Source organism: Antechinus flavipes, chromosome 2, assembly GCF_016432865.1.
Source record: "Antechinus flavipes isolate AdamAnt ecotype Samford, QLD, Australia chromosome 2, AdamAnt_v2, whole genome shotgun sequence".
NCBI classification, from domain to species: domain Eukaryota; kingdom Metazoa; phylum Chordata; class Mammalia; order Dasyuromorphia; family Dasyuridae; genus Antechinus; species Antechinus flavipes.
Window position 1 is genome coordinate 522,059,160 of NC_067399.1, and position 20,591 is coordinate 522,079,750.

Sequence of the window (20,591 nt, forward strand, 5' to 3'; positions counted from 1 at the left end):
TCACACATACAGTATTCCTAACGAGTACTCTTTCAGCCTCTACTCTACAAAAGTTTTTGTGTAAGTTGTTTTCCCTTAAAAGCTGGTTAGATTTCTAGGCCAGGCTACACTGTCTGTTTAACTGATAATGTATCTGACATATAATATTATACTATGGAGCCTAACTACCCTATGTGAATAAAGTTCTATTGGAAAATTCATTTTCTACTAATTAGAATTCTAGTTTGGAATTCCATCTTCCAATGACACTGTCCATCTCTAGGCCACTAGAGTAACACTATGGGGCTAAGGAGTTGATTCAGTAAGACCTACTGACTATATTAATCCACAGAGGTCTTTCCTTCTCCTAGCTCCTCACTCTTACTATTTTCCCTGCCCTTTCTTTTCTGGTTTATAAGATCGGGTCCTATTGTTTCCTTTTCCTGATGATAAATTTGTGATTAAAAAGCTCCCTGTCCTACTTCTTTCTGCCCACTTGCTTTCTCTTTTCTCACTCAGAAATTGGATGGAAAACTTCAGTGAGGTACACAAAGATTAAATTTCAATGCAAAACTTAATAGGACCCTCACAGGTCCTACTCATATATAAAAAGGAGTTTTCCTCCCCTCCACATACACAATATCCTTAGCAAATCTTCATGCAGCTTCTCCTGAATGTCCTCCAGGAAAGTGGAGGTAAGGGGGGATTCATTCCTACAGTGGTCCATTTATCTTTAGCTTATTCTTGATTGTTAGAGCTTCCTGCAGAAGGTGGTACTTGAGCTGTGTATTAAGAAAAAGAGAGACTTTGTGGAGCTGAAGTGAGATGCAAGAGCATTCTAGAAAGAGGCAAGAGAACATGGAACATTGTTTATATGTGAGGAACAACGAAACTGTTCTGACTGGACTGAAGAATGTGGGAGGAAAGTTATAGCCACTGAGGCTAGAAAGAAAAACTGAGCAGTAGAATTTATATTTGATTCTAGAAACAACAAGAATACACTAGAATTGATTGAGTCTGAGGTATTTCTGGTTCATATAGTTTGATATATCCAATAGAAAATGGTGACTCAATATTGCATCTCAAGGGAGAGAGGAGGCCTGAAAATTATGGTCATAGAGATGATAATTAAACACAAAGGAATTGATGAAGTCACCAAGAGAGAGAATATAAAGAAAAATAGGGGGTCAGAGCCTTAGGAATATTCACAGCTAGAAGACTTGATTTGGATGATGAATCCGCAAAGGAGACTAAGAAAAAGCAGTTAGACAAATTGGAAGAGAACCAGGAGAGAGAAGAGTCAGGAAAACTAAAAGAGAAGGAGAGTATCCAGGAGAAAACTGAAAAGGGGGCTGCTAAATAGCACAGAAGATAAAATTCTGGGTCTGAAGACAGGAAAGCTCATCTTCTTGAATTCCAATTTAGAATTTGACCCTGGGCAAATCACTTAACTGTTTACCTCAAGTTTCCTTATCTGTAAAATGAGCTGGAGAAGGAAATGGCAAAGTATCCCATTATTTTTGCCAAGAAAACCCCAAATGGAGTCATGAAGGAACAGACATGACTGAAAAATGACTTAACAACAACAAGGTTGAGAAGGATGAGAAACAAAAAAAGACTATCAGATTAGACAATAATTTTTCAATAATTATGATAGGATAGTCTGATGAAGAATGGGGACACTTGGGTATACTTGCCAAGTCTTCTAAACACTTTTAAAAGTGTTTTTTACTACCTTCCTTAACTCTTGTCTGTAATGTTCTTCTTTTCTAAAATTTAATTGTTCTCTGGGAGTAGGTTTCTTGGGGGGCTTCTGACAGCAGTCTTCCTTTCAGTTCAATGTAATAATCACCCCAAATGCAGCCAGGAGTTATAGTCCAGTCTTTTATTGTCTCTTCCAAAATAGCCCAGTTAGCTTTCTTAGAGTCCTTAGAGTCCTTTGCCTCTTCCAGCTTCAGCCTCTCTTCTTCCGAATCCCTAATCTCCAGCCCACACAAAGGCGATATATATGGAATGAATTGATTCCTCCTCCCAGAGTGGGATTGTGGGTTCTCTCTGGGCTTGTGGGAGCTCCTGGACTGAATCCTGACTTGTGAATCTCCCAAAGTGAATCCTGGCTTGTGAATCTCCTGGACTTGTGAATCTCCTGAAGTGCCTATCAATTCCAGTGATTTAGCACCTTGTAAGAATCATAACATCTCCCGCTTTCTTTTGATTTAGAACATACATGGTCATATTCCCTTAAAAGCTGGTTAGATTTCTAGGCCAGGCTACACTGTCTGTTTAACTGATAATGTATCTGACATATAATATTATATTATGGAGCCTAACTACCCTATGTGAATAAAGTTCTATTGGAAAATTCATTTTCTACTAATTAGAATTCTAGTTTGGAATTCCATCTTCCAATGACACTGTCCATCTCTAGGCCACTAGAGTAACACTATGGGGCTAAGGAGTTGATTCAGTAGGACCTACTGACTATGTTAATCCACAGAGGCCTTTCCTTCTCCTAGCTCCTCGCTCTTACTATTTTCCCTGACCTTTCTTTTCTGGTTTATAAGATCGGGTCCTATTGTTTCCTTTTCCTGATGATAAATTTGTGATTAAAAAGCTCCCTGTCCTACTTCCTTCTGCCCACTTGCTTTCTCTTTTCTCACTCAGAAATTGGATGGAAAACTTCAGTGAGATGCATAGAGACTAAATTTCATTGCAAAACTTAATAGGACCCTCACAGGTCCTACTCATATATAAAAAGGAGTTTTCCTTCCCTCCACATACACAATATCCTTAGCAAATCTTCATGCAGCCTCTCCTGAATGTCCTCCAGGAAAGTGGAGGTAATCCTGCTGGTTTTCAAGTTGTGAAACAGTCTCATTATCAGCCATGTTCTTTCAGTGTCAGATGTTTCGGAGATCTTCTCCTTTGTTTTGAGGTTTTTTCTCCTTTTCTGTCTCTCTCCAGATGCTCATTGTCACCCATCTGTTTCCTTCTCCATCTGTAGAAATATAAGCAAACCCTCTCTTCCATGCATTTAACCTATCTAATTCCCTTCTATTTACCACTTTGGGGATTTCTCCTCATTACCTGGCAATTATATTGAAGCTGTTTGCACTGGACACTGCCCTTTTGGTTTAAAAAGCTTGTATTCTCCCCAACTGTAATCCCTTTCTGCCATCTGATTGCTTTTCTGTTGGTTGATCATGTAATCCTTTTCTGCCATGTGATTACTTTTAGGCTGATTGATCACATCAGAGTCCTGACCTTCTACAGACTCTCTGGGTGTGAACTCAGCTGCCATCATGCCCCACCTATCTTTTGTATGATATCTTGGAGCTGGGCCCCACCTCTCATTTCCCTGTGTCAATCTGCATTCTGAAACCCAGTGGCCTCGGTTGCATTTTGGACATAGGGTTTTGAGTTTTCTTTTACCCTGTCCTCTCATTCTATCTCTGTAGCTACACTGAGCTCTAAGATATCTAAGATGTCTAAGAGCTAAGATGTTTTTCCACACTGAAAACATCGACAACTCTCTCTAGAAGTCCTTTGCCAAGAGGGACCCTGTCTTTCCATGTTCATCATAGTCTGGGTATAATAAGCACTTGTGCCCACTGTGGCACAGCATCTTATGATCTCCTCTAAAGGAGCATCTTTGTGTAATCCCCATATAATTCTTTTGCAAACTTCATTAGCATTTTCTTTAGCCAGATGTCTGGTCATTATTTCTGTAGCTACATTTTCTCCAATGGTTCTTGTTACAGCTATTTCCAAACATCCCACAAAATCAGGAAAAGGTTCATTGGGACCTTGCTCTATTTGTGTGAAGGCTTTACCTCCATCTTTCTGTCTGGGGAGGGAACCCCAAGCTTTTATTGCAGCTTTAGAAATTTGCTCATACACTGTTATGGGATAATTAATCTATTCTGAATTCTCTCCATGCTGACCTTCACCTGCTAGTTGGTCAAAAGTGATTTGTACATTAACTCTTGTTTGCCTATTTCGTTGGGCTTGAATCTTACATAATTCATGATACTCTGAAAGCCACAACAAGTTTTGTCCAGGTTCTAACCATGTCCTTGCTATGGATTTCCAATCACTCGGGGTTAAGATTTCACAAGCCAAACTATCTAATAACATTTTAACATAAGATGATGTAGCCCCATAAAGAGTGCAATCCTTTTTCAAATCCTTAATTTTTTCCAAATCAAAAGGAGTGGATCTTCTCCTTTTTTGACCTGAAGAGTCAATCTCTTCAGTCACAGGGTATGGATTTATAAAATCAGATACATCCTGTCCTTCATTTTTTGCCTTAACTAATGCCTTTTCTAATCTTGTCACAGGCTGCTTCATAGGAGGTGCTGATTGCATTACTGCCTCTCCCCCTCTTCCTTCTCCCTCCACCCATGAAGGGTTAATTGAGGGGAGAGGGTCATGAGATGCGGAATAATCTAATTTCTCCTGCTGTGAATTTTTATCTGGTTCTTCATCCTTTTCACCTAGTTTAGTTGGCACCTCCCCCTCCTGCTCTTTCTTCTTTTTCCTTATTCTAACACTTATATAATTTCCTAAAGCCAGTTGTATTAAATTATATGTATTAAGTGTGTCTTTGGAAATTGAGTCAGGTCCATTTTTGTTGTAGAATTGACATAATTGCTCTCCTACTAATTTCCACTCCTCTAGTTCCAATTCTTTTTCCATAGAGAACCAAGGAGATATGTACTGTACAGTTTCTAAAAGTTCAATGATCTGCTCCCAAATTATAATTGAATCTTGGCTTTTAATAACCCTGACAATGCTCTCTAAACATATTCCTTGAAGAGAAGGCTGTTTTCTAAACATCTGTCTCATTTCAGCTGAAATTCTACCTTAGCTCTTTAACAAAGTTTCCTTATTGTACTCACCATAATTTCTGGGTCAGAGAGACTTTTCTACTGGATCAGAATCAGAGGCGTTTCCACAAAAATCAGAATCGTGTCTGTCCAATGTTCAGGCACCAAAATGTAATGTTCTTTTTTTCTAAAATATAATCGTTCTCTGGGAACAGGTTTCCTAGGGGGCTTCTGGGAGCAGTCTTCCTTTCAGTTCAATGTAATAATCACCCCAAATGAAGCCAGGAGTTAAAATCCAGTCCTTTATTGTCTCTTCCAAAATAGCCCAGTTAGCTTTCTTAGAGGCCTATCTCTCTCCTTGTTTCCAAGAGTTCCTGTTGCTAGTCCTTTGCCTCTTCCAGCTTCAGCCTCTCTTCTTCTGAATCCCTAACCTCCAGCCCACACAAAGGCGGTATATATAGAATGAATTGACTCCTCCTCCCAGAGTGGGATTGTGGGTTCTCTCTGGGCTTGTGGGAGGTCCTGGACTGAATCCTGACTTGTGAATCTCCGAAAGTGAATCCTGACTTGTGAATCTCCTAGACTTGTGAATCTCCTGGAGTGCCTATCAATTCCAGTGATTTAGCACCTTGTAAGAATCATAACACTTGTCTGACTCTCACCCCCACCCCCACTTTGAAGCTTCCCATTACCTTCAGGATCAAATATAAACTCTTCTATTTGGCATTGAAAGCTCTTTATAAGGACCCACATATGCAAAAAATGTTTGTAGCAGCCCTTTTTGCAGTGGCAAGAAACTGGAAACTGAATGAAATTCATATGGTATATGAATGGAATGGAATATTATTGTTCTATGAGAAACGATTAGCAGAATGATTTCAGAAAAACCTGGAAAAACTTATGTGAACTGATGCTAAATGAAATGAGTGGAACCAAGAGAACATTGTACACAGTAACAACAAGATTATGTGAAGAGGCTTGTTTGTGAAATTTTATTTCTATTTCATACTTTTTGTTTTTAAATATGCATATATGTGTATGTAATTAATTCTATATATTACTTTCAAAACTATCCTAATGTCTGTAGTCCCTTCTGAACTCTTTCTGTTCTATTCTGTATATTTAAATAAAAATCTTTCATTTGTCTTCCCCCAAAAAAGCTCTTTATAATTTGATGTCTTCCTACTTTCTGATTTTGTTACACTGAGTTCACATTTGAACTGGCTGTAGGTCTAGCACTCTATCCATTGCACTACATAACTGACCTCAATCCATTATAATGAAAATCAAATAAGATGAAGTATAGAATGTATTTTGCAAACATTAAAATGCTATATAACCACCTGTTATTATGTATACCTACTTCCTCACGGGATTGTTATAAGGAAAGGACTTTGCTAATCTTAAAAGCACTGTGTATATGAATTATAATGATATGTTTGCAGATGGTCTCCCTCAGCCTATTCAGTCTTTCTGTTGTGTCTTTGCAAAGGTCTCCCCAAAGCTGCAGTGATCAATCATCGGCGCATATGGTATGCCAGCGGCATCGTTGATGCGAGCAATATCACTTCACAAGACGTGATCTATACTTCTCTGCCCTTGTATCACAGTGCTGCCCTTCTGATTGGATTACATGGATGCATCATAAAAGGTAAGCTTCCGCTTTGTGTTAAGGATTCAGTCAACACTCACATCTCAAAAGAGCTAACATAGAGTTTGCAGCTTAAAGGGTCAGATTATACATCATAAAAAAATTATTCTCAAAGGTGGTGCTATGAGTTTCACTTAAGTGTTCCTATTTTTCTGTTTTAAATATATTTTTGTTCAGTTATTTCAGGTTCTATATGCCTCTTTGGGGTTTTCTTGACAATGATTGTGGGGTGGTTTATCATTTCCTTCTCTAGCATATTTTATAGATGGGGAAACTGAGGCAAACAGTGTTAAATGACTTGCTCAGGATCACAGCTAGAAAGTATCTGAAGACATAATTCATGTCCTCCTGACTCCAGAGTACTTTATTCACCATGTTACCCAGCTGCTCTAGTTTTGGTATATAACTCCTTAGAATATCTTAATAGAATTGAAAACATGTATTAATGTGGAAGATGCTCTGAAATTCTTTATGATTCTGTCCATGTTTAAAAACAATTTATAAACTCCAGAGCCTCTCACATGCCTATTTCTAGAAGCTTTTAATTGTTCCCCACTGACATCAGAATCAGATTTCTCCCTCATTGTATCCCTTCCTATTTTATGACAAGATGATGACTGCTCCAGCTTCTCTAGTTCTAGTTTTCCAGTTTGTTTGGGTTTTTTTGAACTCCCAAGTGTAATGAGGAAATCCTGGCCACCACTGTTCTTATTTCTCTTTCCAAGACCTGTATCCAGTTCAGTGCAGTACAATTCAACAAGTTATCCTGAGTGCATACTAAGTCAGTCAATCATTCAATAAAGCATCTACTATGTGCCAGGCCCTATACAAATCTCTGAAGATACCAAGAAAGACAGAAGAGAGTCCCTGTATTTAGATTCTAATGTGACCTTTTTCTACTGGAGACACAGTGAAAACCTGTCTTCGAGTTGCTGACAATCTGCTATCAATGCTCATACCCTGGGTAATTTGTTGTTGTTTTATTACGAGAAAAATTACCAATGAGAAAACCCTCTCTGTGAATGCAGATCAACACATGACATGTTCTGATTATAGTTTTACAGTCTTAGGAGAGTTGCCTGAAAACACTTAACACAAAGCTAAGTAACCTGCCCAGGGTCACGTGGCCAGGATGTCTCAGGGAGGACCCCAGCGGTAGGCTTTGAGACCAGCACCCTGCCCTTTGTGCCATACTACCTCTCACCTGGATAAATAAAAGCACAATTTAAATTGAGGAGGTAGTGTTAAGCTTTCTGTGGTGCAGTATGTGGTGCTACATCCTTTAATATGAAAACCATCATCAGCCCTTCTTTTTAATCAAGCCCTCAGGGAGCTATTTGAGAGGGGAAAACAAAATTAAAAAAAATAAAAAATAGAATTCTGAAGAATGTGAGGAGATGAAGGAGAATGTACCTGGAGGGTATGGGGGAAAAGTCAGTCAAAGAAGTCCAAAGAACTAGAGAAATGAGATGTGTGAGCTGAGCTCTCTGCTGAAAGATTTGGAGTTTATGGCCTCACCTTCCAATCCGAGAGTCAGAGGGGAGTCATGAGATTTTACAGGATGATAAGGTTAAAACAATAAAAAGATTCCTGGGGCAGGTAGAGAAATCAGACACATCTCCCTCCCCTACCTAATATCCCCTCCCCAAATTAAAATAAATCAGCACTACTTTCTTGTACCTTGGTTCAGAGGTTGTTGCAGAAAGTTGCAACTTTTGAGTTTCAGAAATCCTGTTACGTTTATATACATAGAAGGTATGTACCAACCACTGGCTAAGTACAGAGAATACAAAAAGAGGCAGAGGACAGGTCCTGCCCTCAATGAGTTTATAATCTGGCTTCATGCACATTTTCCTAATTTGTCATCATTGGCCTTACTCAAAATGAGCCATGCTTTTTCAGGGCTCCTGACATCAAGAAAGCTGTACTCGGGGATGACTTTGGAGAACAGATTTCTTATTCCTGTCTGCTGCTAAGTTGTCACCACATTGAAGGTGGTTGTTCAACTTGTCTTCCCAAGAAGCAGTGTATTTGGGTAGAGAGCAGGATTTGGAATGAAGAACTGTATACATTCTACCTCTTAGACTTACTCAGCCAAGTAATTGGCAGATCACCAGACCACTTTCTACTTGTTTCCTTGTTTGAAAAACGGAGAAAACACCACCTGCCATAATTTTCTCACTGGCTTATTGTGAAGTTCTAATGGGATGATATAAAAAACCTTAAAGAGTTATTTAATGTGTTGTTATATAGTACTTAAAGAGTTGGAAAGCACTTTACATTTATTCTCTCATTTAAGTACCATGGTTTTTTCATAGTCACACGTCCTTTTCAAATGATTACACTAAAATGAGGAAAGATTTATTATCTTGCTTTCTGTCTGTAAAGATTTATTATCTTGCTTTCTGTCTGTCAAGGAAAAAAGTTTCACCTGGAAGACTATTCCCACACTTTCCCAATTCTCCAAGCCTATCCTCTAACTGAATATAAAGGTTGTGAAAAATTTGGCAATAATAAAAGGTTTCTGAATGCAACGACCAAAAATTAATTTGAAATCAAACACATAATCAATCAAGGTGTTTCTGGCAGCACTTGCCCATGTTGCATTGTGCAACTTCACTGCAGCCTTGGTTCTGAAAACACAATACACAACAGCTATTTGCACTGTGCTTGCATGATTGCCATCAAAAACACTTTGGTTCAGACTTGAGAAAAGAAGAGTAGTAAGTGCACCTCATCCTCTTTTTGCTTGAGAAATTTTTGCATGACCCTATCTCAATCTGAGTCAAAGTGTTTCTGGCAGCATTCAATGCATGCATAGTGCAAAATGTACATGTTGGGTGTTCAGAACCAAGGATAGAGGCAGCTAGTTGGTGCAGTGGATAGAGCACTGGCCTGGAGTCAAGAGACCCTGAATTCAAATTTGACTTTTATATGCTTACTACTTACAAATTGTGTAACCCTGGGCAAATCACTTAATCCCAATTGCCTCATCACCACCATCCCCCAAAAATGAAAAGTGAAATCAAGGCTGCAGTGAAAATGGACATGTACTGCTAGAAACACCTCAGATTCATTATGTGTTTGATTTTTAATTATTTTTTGGTTCCACGGTTTAAGAAGCTTTACTCTGTATCATGATGAGGCTCCATAGCAAAACTTTAATAGAAATCTTTTTATAAATATCCTGTCTTCAGGCCTTGGAATTTTATGTATCAAAAAGGAGAAAGATCAAACAAAAAACAGAAATGTATTTCTAAGCATCATCTTTTTCTCTAAGATTCCAGTTGTACCATGATAAATAGATGTAGAAAGATGCTAATATTTGAATTTTCATTCATCAAAGAAAATAATAAACATCTTAATTGGAAAGAATGCACTAAACCACCTTTGGGCTTCTTTACTGCTCTCTTATGTGACAATTCTTCATCTTTTCTTTGGTTTATAGGTGCTACTTTAGCTTTGCGTACCAAATTTTCAGCCAGCCACTTTTGGGAAGACTGCAGAAAATACAAAGTGACAGTCATACAGTACATCGGTGAGCTGCTGCGGTATTTGTGCAACATGCCCGAGGTAAACCCATATAGGCCAAAATGTTGACACACACTGATATGGCTTGAAAATCCATCATATTGTATTACACTGTATGTCAGAAGGTTCTTATACACATTAATAACTTGGGCTAAAATTAGCATCACCTTTTTTCATTTACAAAATCTTTTTTTTAATGGCTGAGCCAACAGAATTTCCAATTTATTGACTTATATTCATCAGCAAAGGAGCCATAATTTTAGGAGCTACAACTGGAGGAGGGCAATAATGAACATATACAAGTTACTCACACTAAGCCCATATTACTAGATGAACATAACAGAGAAGGTTAGATTCAGGGATTCTGTAAAAGCTTTCTCAGGATACTTTCTTTTCTCTTTCAGGATGCTAATCATTCAATCCTCCCCCAAGTGAACCTTTCCCCTCCCCACATCCCAGTCTTTACTTATGCCATTTTCTTCACTTGAAAGGCCATCCTTGAGCCACTGCCTACAAAATTCCTCCCATTCTTTAGATCTAGTTTATTTCTTTCATAAAACCTTCTCTAATCCCATGAGCCAGAGTTAAGCTGGATTTCTGTAGCACTTTGTACCACTCTCATTTATTACAATACTATTGGGCCATCTTTTGTCTCAAAACTTAGACCTTGAATGGGCAAAGTGAGACTCAGAAAAGACCTTAATTTAGAGAAGCCTACGTCATCCACTGCATTCTGAACCATCACCAATCATCTTGACTTGTGTCTTGCAACTGCATTCCGTTGACTTTGGAGGCTGATGATGTTCCCAGCTCTGCCTCACTTTTAAATCCAGTCCACTTGCAAGTTAAGACATCACCCTGTGATGCCATTGGTCTCTGAGAATGAAGGGCAAACAACAACCTTATAAAGTGGTTGTTTGCATACATATTTTAAAGGACCAAATAAAACAATCAATATTTATTGTCTCCTGTGAACAGGGCACTGGACTAAGTGCTGTGGAGTAGATAGGAACACAGAATAACTACTATTAAGGAGTTTATCCTCTAATGGAGATGTAATATATATTGCTGAAAAAGCAATACAAGGAGGTATGTGATTAATGATTGTTGTTGTTCAGTCATTTCAGTCATGAATGACCTGTTTGAGTTTTTCTTGGCAAAGATCCTGAAGTGATTTGCCATTTACTTCTCCAGCTCATTTTACAGATGAGGAAACTGAGGCAAGCAGCATTAAATGATTTGCACAGGGTCACAAATCTAGTATGTGTCTGAAGTCAGTTTTGAACTCACAAAAATGATTCTTCCTGACTCCAGGCCCCACTCTAGCTACTGTGTCATCTAGTTGCCCTTGAGATTTTATATTTATCCTTTTAAAATCTCATTGTAGTAAATTTTGCTAGGATTCCACCATTCCTATCTTATAAACTATGATCCCAAAATCAAAATCCAATTCTTAGAAAGCATTTTCTTAGCTGCCCACTGGCCATGTCTGCCTTTCTCTTCTATAGTCCTTACTTTTGATCAGTAGAAGTGCAAAAAACACCTGTACTTATATGGTCTGCAGTTTCTTGTCCAGGACTTCATAATATTATGGGAACATAGAATATAAAGTAGCATAGTGGATTGAGCACTGGATTTGAAATCAGAAAGATGTGGGTGTGAATCCCATCTTGGACACTTGCAATCTAGCTGGGTGACCTTAGGCAAAAATCCCTTAAACTTTCTGGGCTTCATTATTGAGGTATTAGACCTTGTGACCTCTATTCCAGTTCTAAATCTTTGATCTTAGGATCCTTTAGTAAAAAATCCTTTAGGTAATGGATCACTGTGATCTGGCTTAGTCCAAAAGGCTTTTATAGAGGAGCTGGTACTTAAACAAATCTATGTAGGATGAATAGAAAAGAAAGTTCAAAACCAAAAAGATAAACAAGATAGTCAATAGACCATTGGTTATAATAAAAAGTTTTCTTTGGGGAATAGAGAGATAAAATTAAAATTGTAGATCAGACCAGATCTTGGAGGACCTTTAATGCCAGACCCAGGACTTGATGAACTCTAGAAACAAACATTGGGAAGCAATTGAAAATTCTTAGGTGAAGGAGTAAGCCCTTTATATTTTCTTGGGGTAAAAAAAAACTTTCTCGAAAATGAAATCTTTTGGGGGAGGTGAAGGTATGAGGATGGGAGGAATAGATTTATCCTGAGAGAAGAATAATGTAGATTGATTGAGCTCTATCAGCCTCTCCAAGAATATGTTTGCTAAATAAGTGACAATCATGTGACACAGTGGCTAAAATAGGGTAGAGGATTTTCATTTGAATTTTTCCTCAAATACTAGCAGTGAGACACTGTCTCTTAATGATCTCTGTGTCTTCAATTTTCTTATTTTTAAAGTGGGGATGATAATAGCATATATTATGAGTTAACATGTGAAGCATTGGCCAAACCTTAAAGCTCTTTATAAAACTGACAAAGTCAACCTTCATTACTCATAGATTCCATATTTGTGAGTCTATCTACTATTTATTTGTAACCCCCAAATCAGTGTCTACTTTTAAAGTCATTTGCATACCTGTTCAAAGCAAGGAAAAACTTAATATTAGTTTCCTAACCTCATGTTTCCAATTGAGGTCAAACTCGAAAACTCTTGGCCCTCTTGTTTCAGTTTTTATATTTTAATCAAATGTTTGTTTTGTTTGCAATCTATCTAGTACCATTTTTTTTGCATTTTTGTGCTCTTTTTGTTGATTTCTGCTATTTAAAATGACTACTAAGCATAGTGCTAAAGTGCTGTGTAGTTTTCCTATGTATAAGATGTGCCTTATAGAGAAAATAAGTGTTAGAGGTTTCATTAAGGCATGAGTTATAGTGCTATTAATGAAACAATATGGTGCATTCTGAAAAAGAAAGGAAATTCACCAATCTTGTATATGAGGCTGCTTGAGAAAGTATTCAAATAAATGATGTGACCAGAGGCTTGCAGAAACCTATATTTCCCCTAGAATCAGTGTTTCAATATTTGCTAATTTGGTGTTCATAGGGACTTTTTAGAACCTGACTAATGTGAATGACATGAATAAGTTGTATTATTCAATGCAAAAATACCCCACATAATGTTGTTCCAACTGAGGTTGTTTTGCACCATTATTGTAGATATATTATAACCCAAATTGGGTGTGAAATCTCAGCCCATTGCCATTTCATTCCATAATGATTGTCAATCCTGACTAGCCCCCAAGGAACCTCTTATTTGTGGAGATAAGAAAGTATGAGTTAACACCCCATTATAATGTAATCTTCTTGAAGGCAGGGACTGTCTTGCTTATTTATATTTGTAAATATAGCACTATCGTGAATACACAGTGAAAATTTGATAAATATTTAATCTATCTACCTGGATTTGAGAAATCAGACAAGAAGAAATTGCCTCATGCTGAATACCTCTTCTATTCCTTTCTTTCCCTTTCCTTGGCAGGCAGAATTGGCTTTATTTCATCTTGTTAAGCTCTTATAATTAAAATTTTTGGCTTAATATTAATATTATAATTAATTATAATTATTATAATTAATATTAATATTATAATTAATATTAAAATTAATATTAATAATTATATTTCACATCCATAATATTGTTTTTTGGAATTGACTGTCCCCTTTATTGTTGTTTCACCAATCATGAGTTCACAAAACCAACTAATGGCTGACATTTGGTAAAATGTGACTATACAAGGAAATGATTTGACAGTACATGATCTCTTTTCTGTCTCTGTCTGTCTGTCTGTCTCTCTCGTCTCTATATACATATCCTTTTATTCAGAATTGGCATTATCATTGGAGTTCCTAACAGGATGAAAGTTGATTCTAAAAAGACACTGGAATCTTTACCTTCTATCCAATCTGGACTTGAGGTCTTCATTATCCAGTTCTTAATATGGACAGATTTCAAAGAATCCATGAACTAGGGTAGAGGGAAATGTGCATTTTTGTTTTCACTAATTTATTCCAGGAAGAGGTTCCTAAGTTTGACCAGAGATCCATGATAGGCAAAAAGGTTGAGAACTCTTGTCACAGCTAGTAGTAATGCTGACAAGCTCATCAACGGACAGTTAAAACACTAGAAGTGATTTGTCATGAAGACCATATCAAATTAAAACTGCACTTTGGGTAGACTTATTAATTTTATGATGGATTTTTAACTGGCAAAGAGTGAAATAAGAAATCTATGATATAGATGCTTAACAAATGTTGAATGATTGATTGATATGAAAATGGAAGAAGAAAAGAAAGAATGGAGAAAACAGCATTCCCCTGAATATACAATTCTTCCCAAAAAACATTACTGAGTCATATTAGTTGCAAATGAACTGCTTGATCCAAATTGAAATTTCAATTTTTGGAAGAGCATAGGATAGTTTACCTCTCAGACCTGTGGAAGAGGGAGGAATTTATGATCAAAGAAGAACTAGAGATCACTATTGACCACAAAATAGAAAATTTTGATTATATCAAATTGAAAAGTTTTTGTACAAACAAAACAAATGCAGACAAGATTAGAAGGGAAACAATAAACTAGGAAAACATTTTTACAGTCAAAGGTTCTGATAAAGGCCTCATTTCCAAAATATATAGAGAATTGACTCTAATTTATAAGAAATCAAGCCATTCTCCAATTGATAAATGGTCAAAGGATATGAACAGACGATTCTCAGACAAAGAAATCAAAACTATTTATAGACATATGAAAATATGCTCGAAATCATTATTAATCAGAGAAATGCAAATTAAGACAACTCTGAGATACCACTACACACCTGTCAGATTGGCTAGAATGACAGGGAAAGATAATGGGGAATGTTGGAGGGGATGTGGGAAAACAGGGACACTGATACATTGTTGGTGGAATTGTGAACACATCCAGCCATTCTGGAGAGCAATTTGGATCTATGCTCAAAAAATTATCAAACTGTGCATACCCTTTGATCCAGCAGTGTTTCTACTGGGCTTATATACCCAAAGAGATACTAAAGAAGGGAAAGGGACCTGCATGTGCCAAAATGTTTGTGGCAGCCCTGTTTGTAGTGGCTAGAAGCTGGAAAATGAAAGGATGCCCATCAGTTGGAGAATGGCTGAATAAATTGTGGTATATGAACGTTATGGAATATTATTGTTCTGTAAGAAATGACCAGCAGGATGAATACAGAGAGGACTGGCAAGACTTACATGAACTGATGCTAAGTGAAATGAACAGAACCATTAGATCATTATATACCTCAACAAGGATCTGTTTGAGGATGTATTCTGATGGAAGTGGATCTCTTCAATAAAGAGAGCTAATTTAGTTCCAATTGATCAATGATGGACAGAAGCAGCTACACCCAGAGAAGGAACACTGGGAAATGAATATGGACTATTTGCATTTTTGTTTTTCTTCTCAGGTTATTTCTACCTTCTGAATCCAATTCTCCCTGTTCAACAAGAGAACTGTTCGGTTCTGCACACATATATTGTATCTAGGATATACTGTAATCTATTTAACATGTAAAGGACTGCTTGCCATCTAAGGGAGGGGGTGGAGGGAGGAAGGGGAAAAATCGAAACAGAAGTGAGTGCAAGGGTTAATGCTGTAAAAAATTACCCTGGCATGGGTTAAAAATTAAAAATAAAAATAAAATAAATGAAATTTCAATTTTCAAGATTTGGAAAAAGCTTAGCCCTTGAAAACCCTTCCTGGGTTCATGAACATAGCTGTTTCTGCTCTGGTTGTGATTTGTAGTCAGTTCAAGGCTTGATTTATTTATTCTGTCAACAAACAAAAGGCTTGTAGATTGTATAAGCTTGTAGATTTCTGCAATGAACCTTATAGATTTCTAGTGAAATTCTCATATTGTACAAATAAGGAAACTTGGGCCCAGGAAGACCTAACATCATATAGGTCCTGTAGAGTTGCAGCAGGACCAATATTCAAATTCACATCCTGTGATTCCATATTCAGACTCTTTCCTCAGCAAAGTCATGCTCCTCTATGAGCCAGTTTAGACTAAGTAATAATAATATTAGCTAACATTTTTACAGTGTTTACTATGTACCAAGCACTGTGCTAAGTGCTTTCCAATTACAATTTTATTTAGTTCTTAAAACAACCCTGGGAAGTAGACGCTATTATTGTCCCTGTTTTACAGATGAGGAAACTGAGGCAAACAGAAAGTAAGTGACTTGCCCAGGATTACACAGCCAGTAAGTGTCTGAGGCTGAATTTGAACTCAGGACTTGAGGCTTAGCACTTTATCCAACGAATCTGGAGCCACATAGCTAGTAAATGTCTGTCTGAAGCTATTTTTGAACTCAGGTCTTTCTCACTCCAAGCTATGAACAAGAAGCAGGTGGTTAGGTTAAGTCCTTTTGAAAGAAAAGTGATGTTGGACCATCAAATCAATGAATATTGTAAAGGTGTAAAAATATGAGTTATTTCATCCTGATTGTTCTGCAGGTTTGCCAGGAATCATTTCAGTAACTGCCTTGGCATCCTTGGTGAAAAAGACTCCAGCCTCTCAGTGTCTGTTTATTTCATGATTGATTTTCTTTCACATTAGCAGCTTACTTGGCTACAAGGTCATATTTTTCTTGATTAAAATACAGTAGCCCATATGGTCCCCATCTGTTGATCTTTTTATCTCTATCCTTAACACACTAGCCTGTCAGCTACCAGTCTCAGGGGAGAATCTATGTTGTTCATATTAGTTCTAATGGGAGCTCCCTTTGTACTTCAGGATAATAAACTTGTTTATGCTTAGCTATCTCCAGGCACTACACAAACCTTATTAGTGTGTTGCATCTCAAGCCTTCTGAAAAATTAGGACAAAAGAATTGATAGTTTATGTTTTTAGGACAATTCCAGTAATTAAATGGTCAAATCCCCCTGACAGCCACTGCCCCAGAATGACCATCCCAGAAATAGAGACAGGTTGGCTTCCTGCCTTAGAATGTAAATTTCTTAAAGAAAGAATCATCTTCCTTGCTTGTATGCAAATCTCCAGTACTTGAACATAATAAATCTTAATAAACCCTCTGTCTTACTATCAATCCATCTAACTATCTAGATGCAGAGATGGCAAGAGTATACCAGCCTGAGAAGAGATTTTCTTTGCCTTTTACTGCTTTTTGTGTAGGGCCTTTAGCTTCTCACAAGAAAGCTTAGAATATTATGGGTTCTGATCAAAATCCCAGAAGAGCATTTTAAAAATTAGATAGCCACTAGATCATAATTCTCATGCAAATAGGGAATCCAAGTTTCAGAATTTTAGAGTTGATAGAGACCTAAAGGTTATCTAGTTTAATAGGATGTCAAATCCAGACCTCTGTTTAACACCATTCCTTCCCCCTCCAAATAATAATATGCATTACTTTATTCCTTTGTTCAGACAGATATATAATCAGATTAATAAATCTTTGTGAAAGAAAAGATGTGTAGGTAGAAGTGATTAGATTAATTCAAATATGTCTATTTGAGTTTGAGACCTTTGGTCTGGTCCACGACTTCTTAAACTTTTTCTGCTCATTATCCCTTTTCACCCTAGAAATTTTTATGTGACCCCAGCTAGGTTTATAAAATAGGTATACAAAGCAAATATTTACTGGCAATAAACCATAATTTTGTGCCCCGCTCCCCAATTCAGATACGAGATCCCATATGGGATCGTAAACTTTAGTTTAAGAAGCTGGGATCTAGTCAAACCTTCCATCTATTGTGAGAATCATTCTTCCAAAATCTCTTATGTGATCTCATTCCAGCATAACTTGTTCAGTTTTTCAGTCATGTCTGACTTTTCATAATCTTATTGGGGGTTTTCTTGGCAAAGATACTGGAGTGATATCCCATTGTCTTCACCAGCTCATTTTGCAGCTAAGAAAACTAAGAGAAATGGGGTTAAGTGATTTGTCCAGATTCAGTGTCTCAGACCACATTTGAATTAGGAAAAGGAATCTTCCTTACTCTAGGCCCAGCATGCTATTCTCTATACCACTTAGCTTTCCTTTTCTTTCCTTTTCTGCCTTACACCTGAAAAGTCTGGTGCATAATCCCCCAACTCTCTGTGCCTTTACTCTGTCTATTGAGAAATTGGTGACCTCTTCTACTCTTACCTTTGATCCCTTACAATCATCTAAGAAGCTTTCCTTTGACCCTCTCCTCATTATGGTAATTTTATGAATCACAAATATAAGAGGCTTCCATTCTTAATTCAGTCTAATTTTTTTATGAATTTTTTCAGTGTTAAAGCTTCTCCTGAGATGTTGTAGCCTTTGACTCAAAGGCCTCTAAAGTTCTCTGAAATTTTTCGAACTCAAAATTTACAAGTATTTATATGTCTTGGGATATTTGTCTGCCTAAAATTAGGAGAAAACAAATACTAGAAGGGTAGAGTTGAACAGAACTCCCCTGTGCAAACTTTCCTGATTGAGTCCACATTGTACAATTCTACATTGGGAGTGGCCATGAGGTTACCATAGCCAAGAGACTTCAGCCAGAAGTTGTCTTCCCTTTTAAATAGTCTACTGAATTATCCCCTCTTCTGGCTCAGTAGCCAATTAGAGGGTGTTTTTTTTTTTTATTGCTTCAACTTATGAGCCTCTTAACACTCTGTCATTGTCAGAAACCAGTTCCAGAATTTGGAGGCCCAGAATATCTACCCATATTCACATACTCACACAGTGAAATAAAATTCAAATAGATCCCTGCACTGCTTATTGACTTAGAAAACAGATTAACATTATCTCTATTATATTATAATTTTATTTTGTTAAATGTTTGCCATCAACACTTGAGCTCAAGCAGCTTTTGCTTTTAAAGAGGGAAATAAAATAGAAGCAACACCATTTAATAGTGAGTTTATTTTGAGCTCATTCTGAATCTGCCTTCTCTTTAATATGACTCTTGAGTAGAAAACAGAAAATTCAGTAAACAGAGAAATGCTTGGTCCCAAGTCAATCAATAATCATATATTAAGGGACCTACTATGTGCTTAGGCATAGTACTGAGGACACTATGAAATGAAATAAAGGGATTGCATTCTAATGAGGAAAAAGACAAATCTATGGATTGATGGATGTACATATATTCAGTTATAAAGTGAATGAATATAGTAATCCCAGTGCAGAATATTTTGGGAGAGGGGGCTCTAACAGATGGAGTGATCAAGAAACACCTCACGTTGAAATTGTTGCTTTAGCTACATCCACAAAGGAAGGAAGAATACTTTTCCACCAAAATTATGCCCAAAGGATCATTCCTGACCAATCTCAGGCTCATACAAAGACAGAGCTGAAGAGACCTTAGAATCTGTCATCTAATTTAATCCCCTTATTTTAGAGATGAGAAAGCAGACCTAGAGAGTTGAAGTGATTTATCTAAAATAACAAAAACCAGGGGGAAGTGCATTCCAGACAAGTGGGATGACCAGGAGCACAAAGACAGGAGATAGAATCTTCCATGTGAGAGGGCCAGTTTCACTGGATTTCCAAGGGCTAGAGGAAGAGTCATTCCCATAAGACTAGAGAGATAGATTGAGGCTAAGTAACAAAAGTTGTTTGGGGTTTTGTTTTTTTTTTTAATTGGGTTTAAGTGATTTGCCCAAGGTCTGAATTTGGATTTGAACTCAGGTCTTCCTGACTGCAGGGTCAGTGATCTATCTATTGTACCACCTAGTTGCTCTTACAAAGGGCTTTAAAAGATTAAAGAGTTTGTATCTGATAATAGAAGAAATTGGAAACAGATGGAATTCCTTGAGTAGGAGAGTCACATGGCTAAATCTATGCTTAAGGAAAATTACTGTAGCAGCTTTGTGCTTGGAGTGAAAAATTAGAGCCAGTTTGACCAATAAGGAGAGAAGGGGGGGAAAGGAGGGTAAAAGGGGCTCAGAGAGGAAGGGGAACTGGAGGAAGAGGAGAAGGCTAGCTAACATTTTTATGGTTCTCACTATGTGCCAGGCACTGTACTAAGAAATTTACAATTATCATTTCATTTGGTCCTCACAATAGTTCTGGAAGGTAATTGACATTTTTATCTCCATTTTACGATGAGGAATTTTACTGATTCAGGTTATATGGTAGACACGAGATCACACAGCTTGTAAGTGTCTGAAATTGGACTAGAATTCAGGTCTGTCTTCCTGATTTCAGGGCTAATACTTTTTCTATTGCACCATAAACCATTCCCATAAGTTAAGTAAGAGGTAATGATGGCCCAAATTAAAGTATAATCAGTCAAATGCAAAAGATTTTGTGGAGATTTGACAGTGGATTAGATATGTGGAATAAGGGAGAAGGAGGGAAAGTTGCAGTGGCAAATGGCAGGCATTAACCTGATACCTTCCAAAAATTTATTTTGTGTGTTAGCAATCGGTTTTCTCTAAAAGTTTCCACTCCCCTCTTCCTTGATTTTCTATAGCACAAATTAACTTAGCAATAAAGATGTTTTTTTAAAGAACTTATTACAAGAAAAAATTAGGCAGATGCTATAACTGTAGATGAGAACCTGTTATAGACATGGAAATAAAACAACTTCATAATCAAGTTAGCTTCACAACTAGGCAATTATCCAATCAACA

General features: G+C 37.2%; 1 protein-coding gene across 1 annotated transcript in view; it reads left to right on the forward strand.

Annotated features, from left to right (window-relative positions):
• The window catches only part of SLC27A2 (solute carrier family 27 member 2), a 68,814-nt gene that overhangs the window by 25,733 nt on the left and 22,490 nt on the right, over positions 1-20,591 (forward strand). The window contains exons 3-4 of the mRNA XM_051980620.1: positions 6,301-6,459; positions 9,908-10,032. Of these exons, the coding sequence (XP_051836580.1) occupies positions 6,301-6,459; positions 9,908-10,032 (284 nt within the window). The remainder of the gene's footprint in view (positions 1-6,300; positions 6,460-9,907; positions 10,033-20,591) is intronic.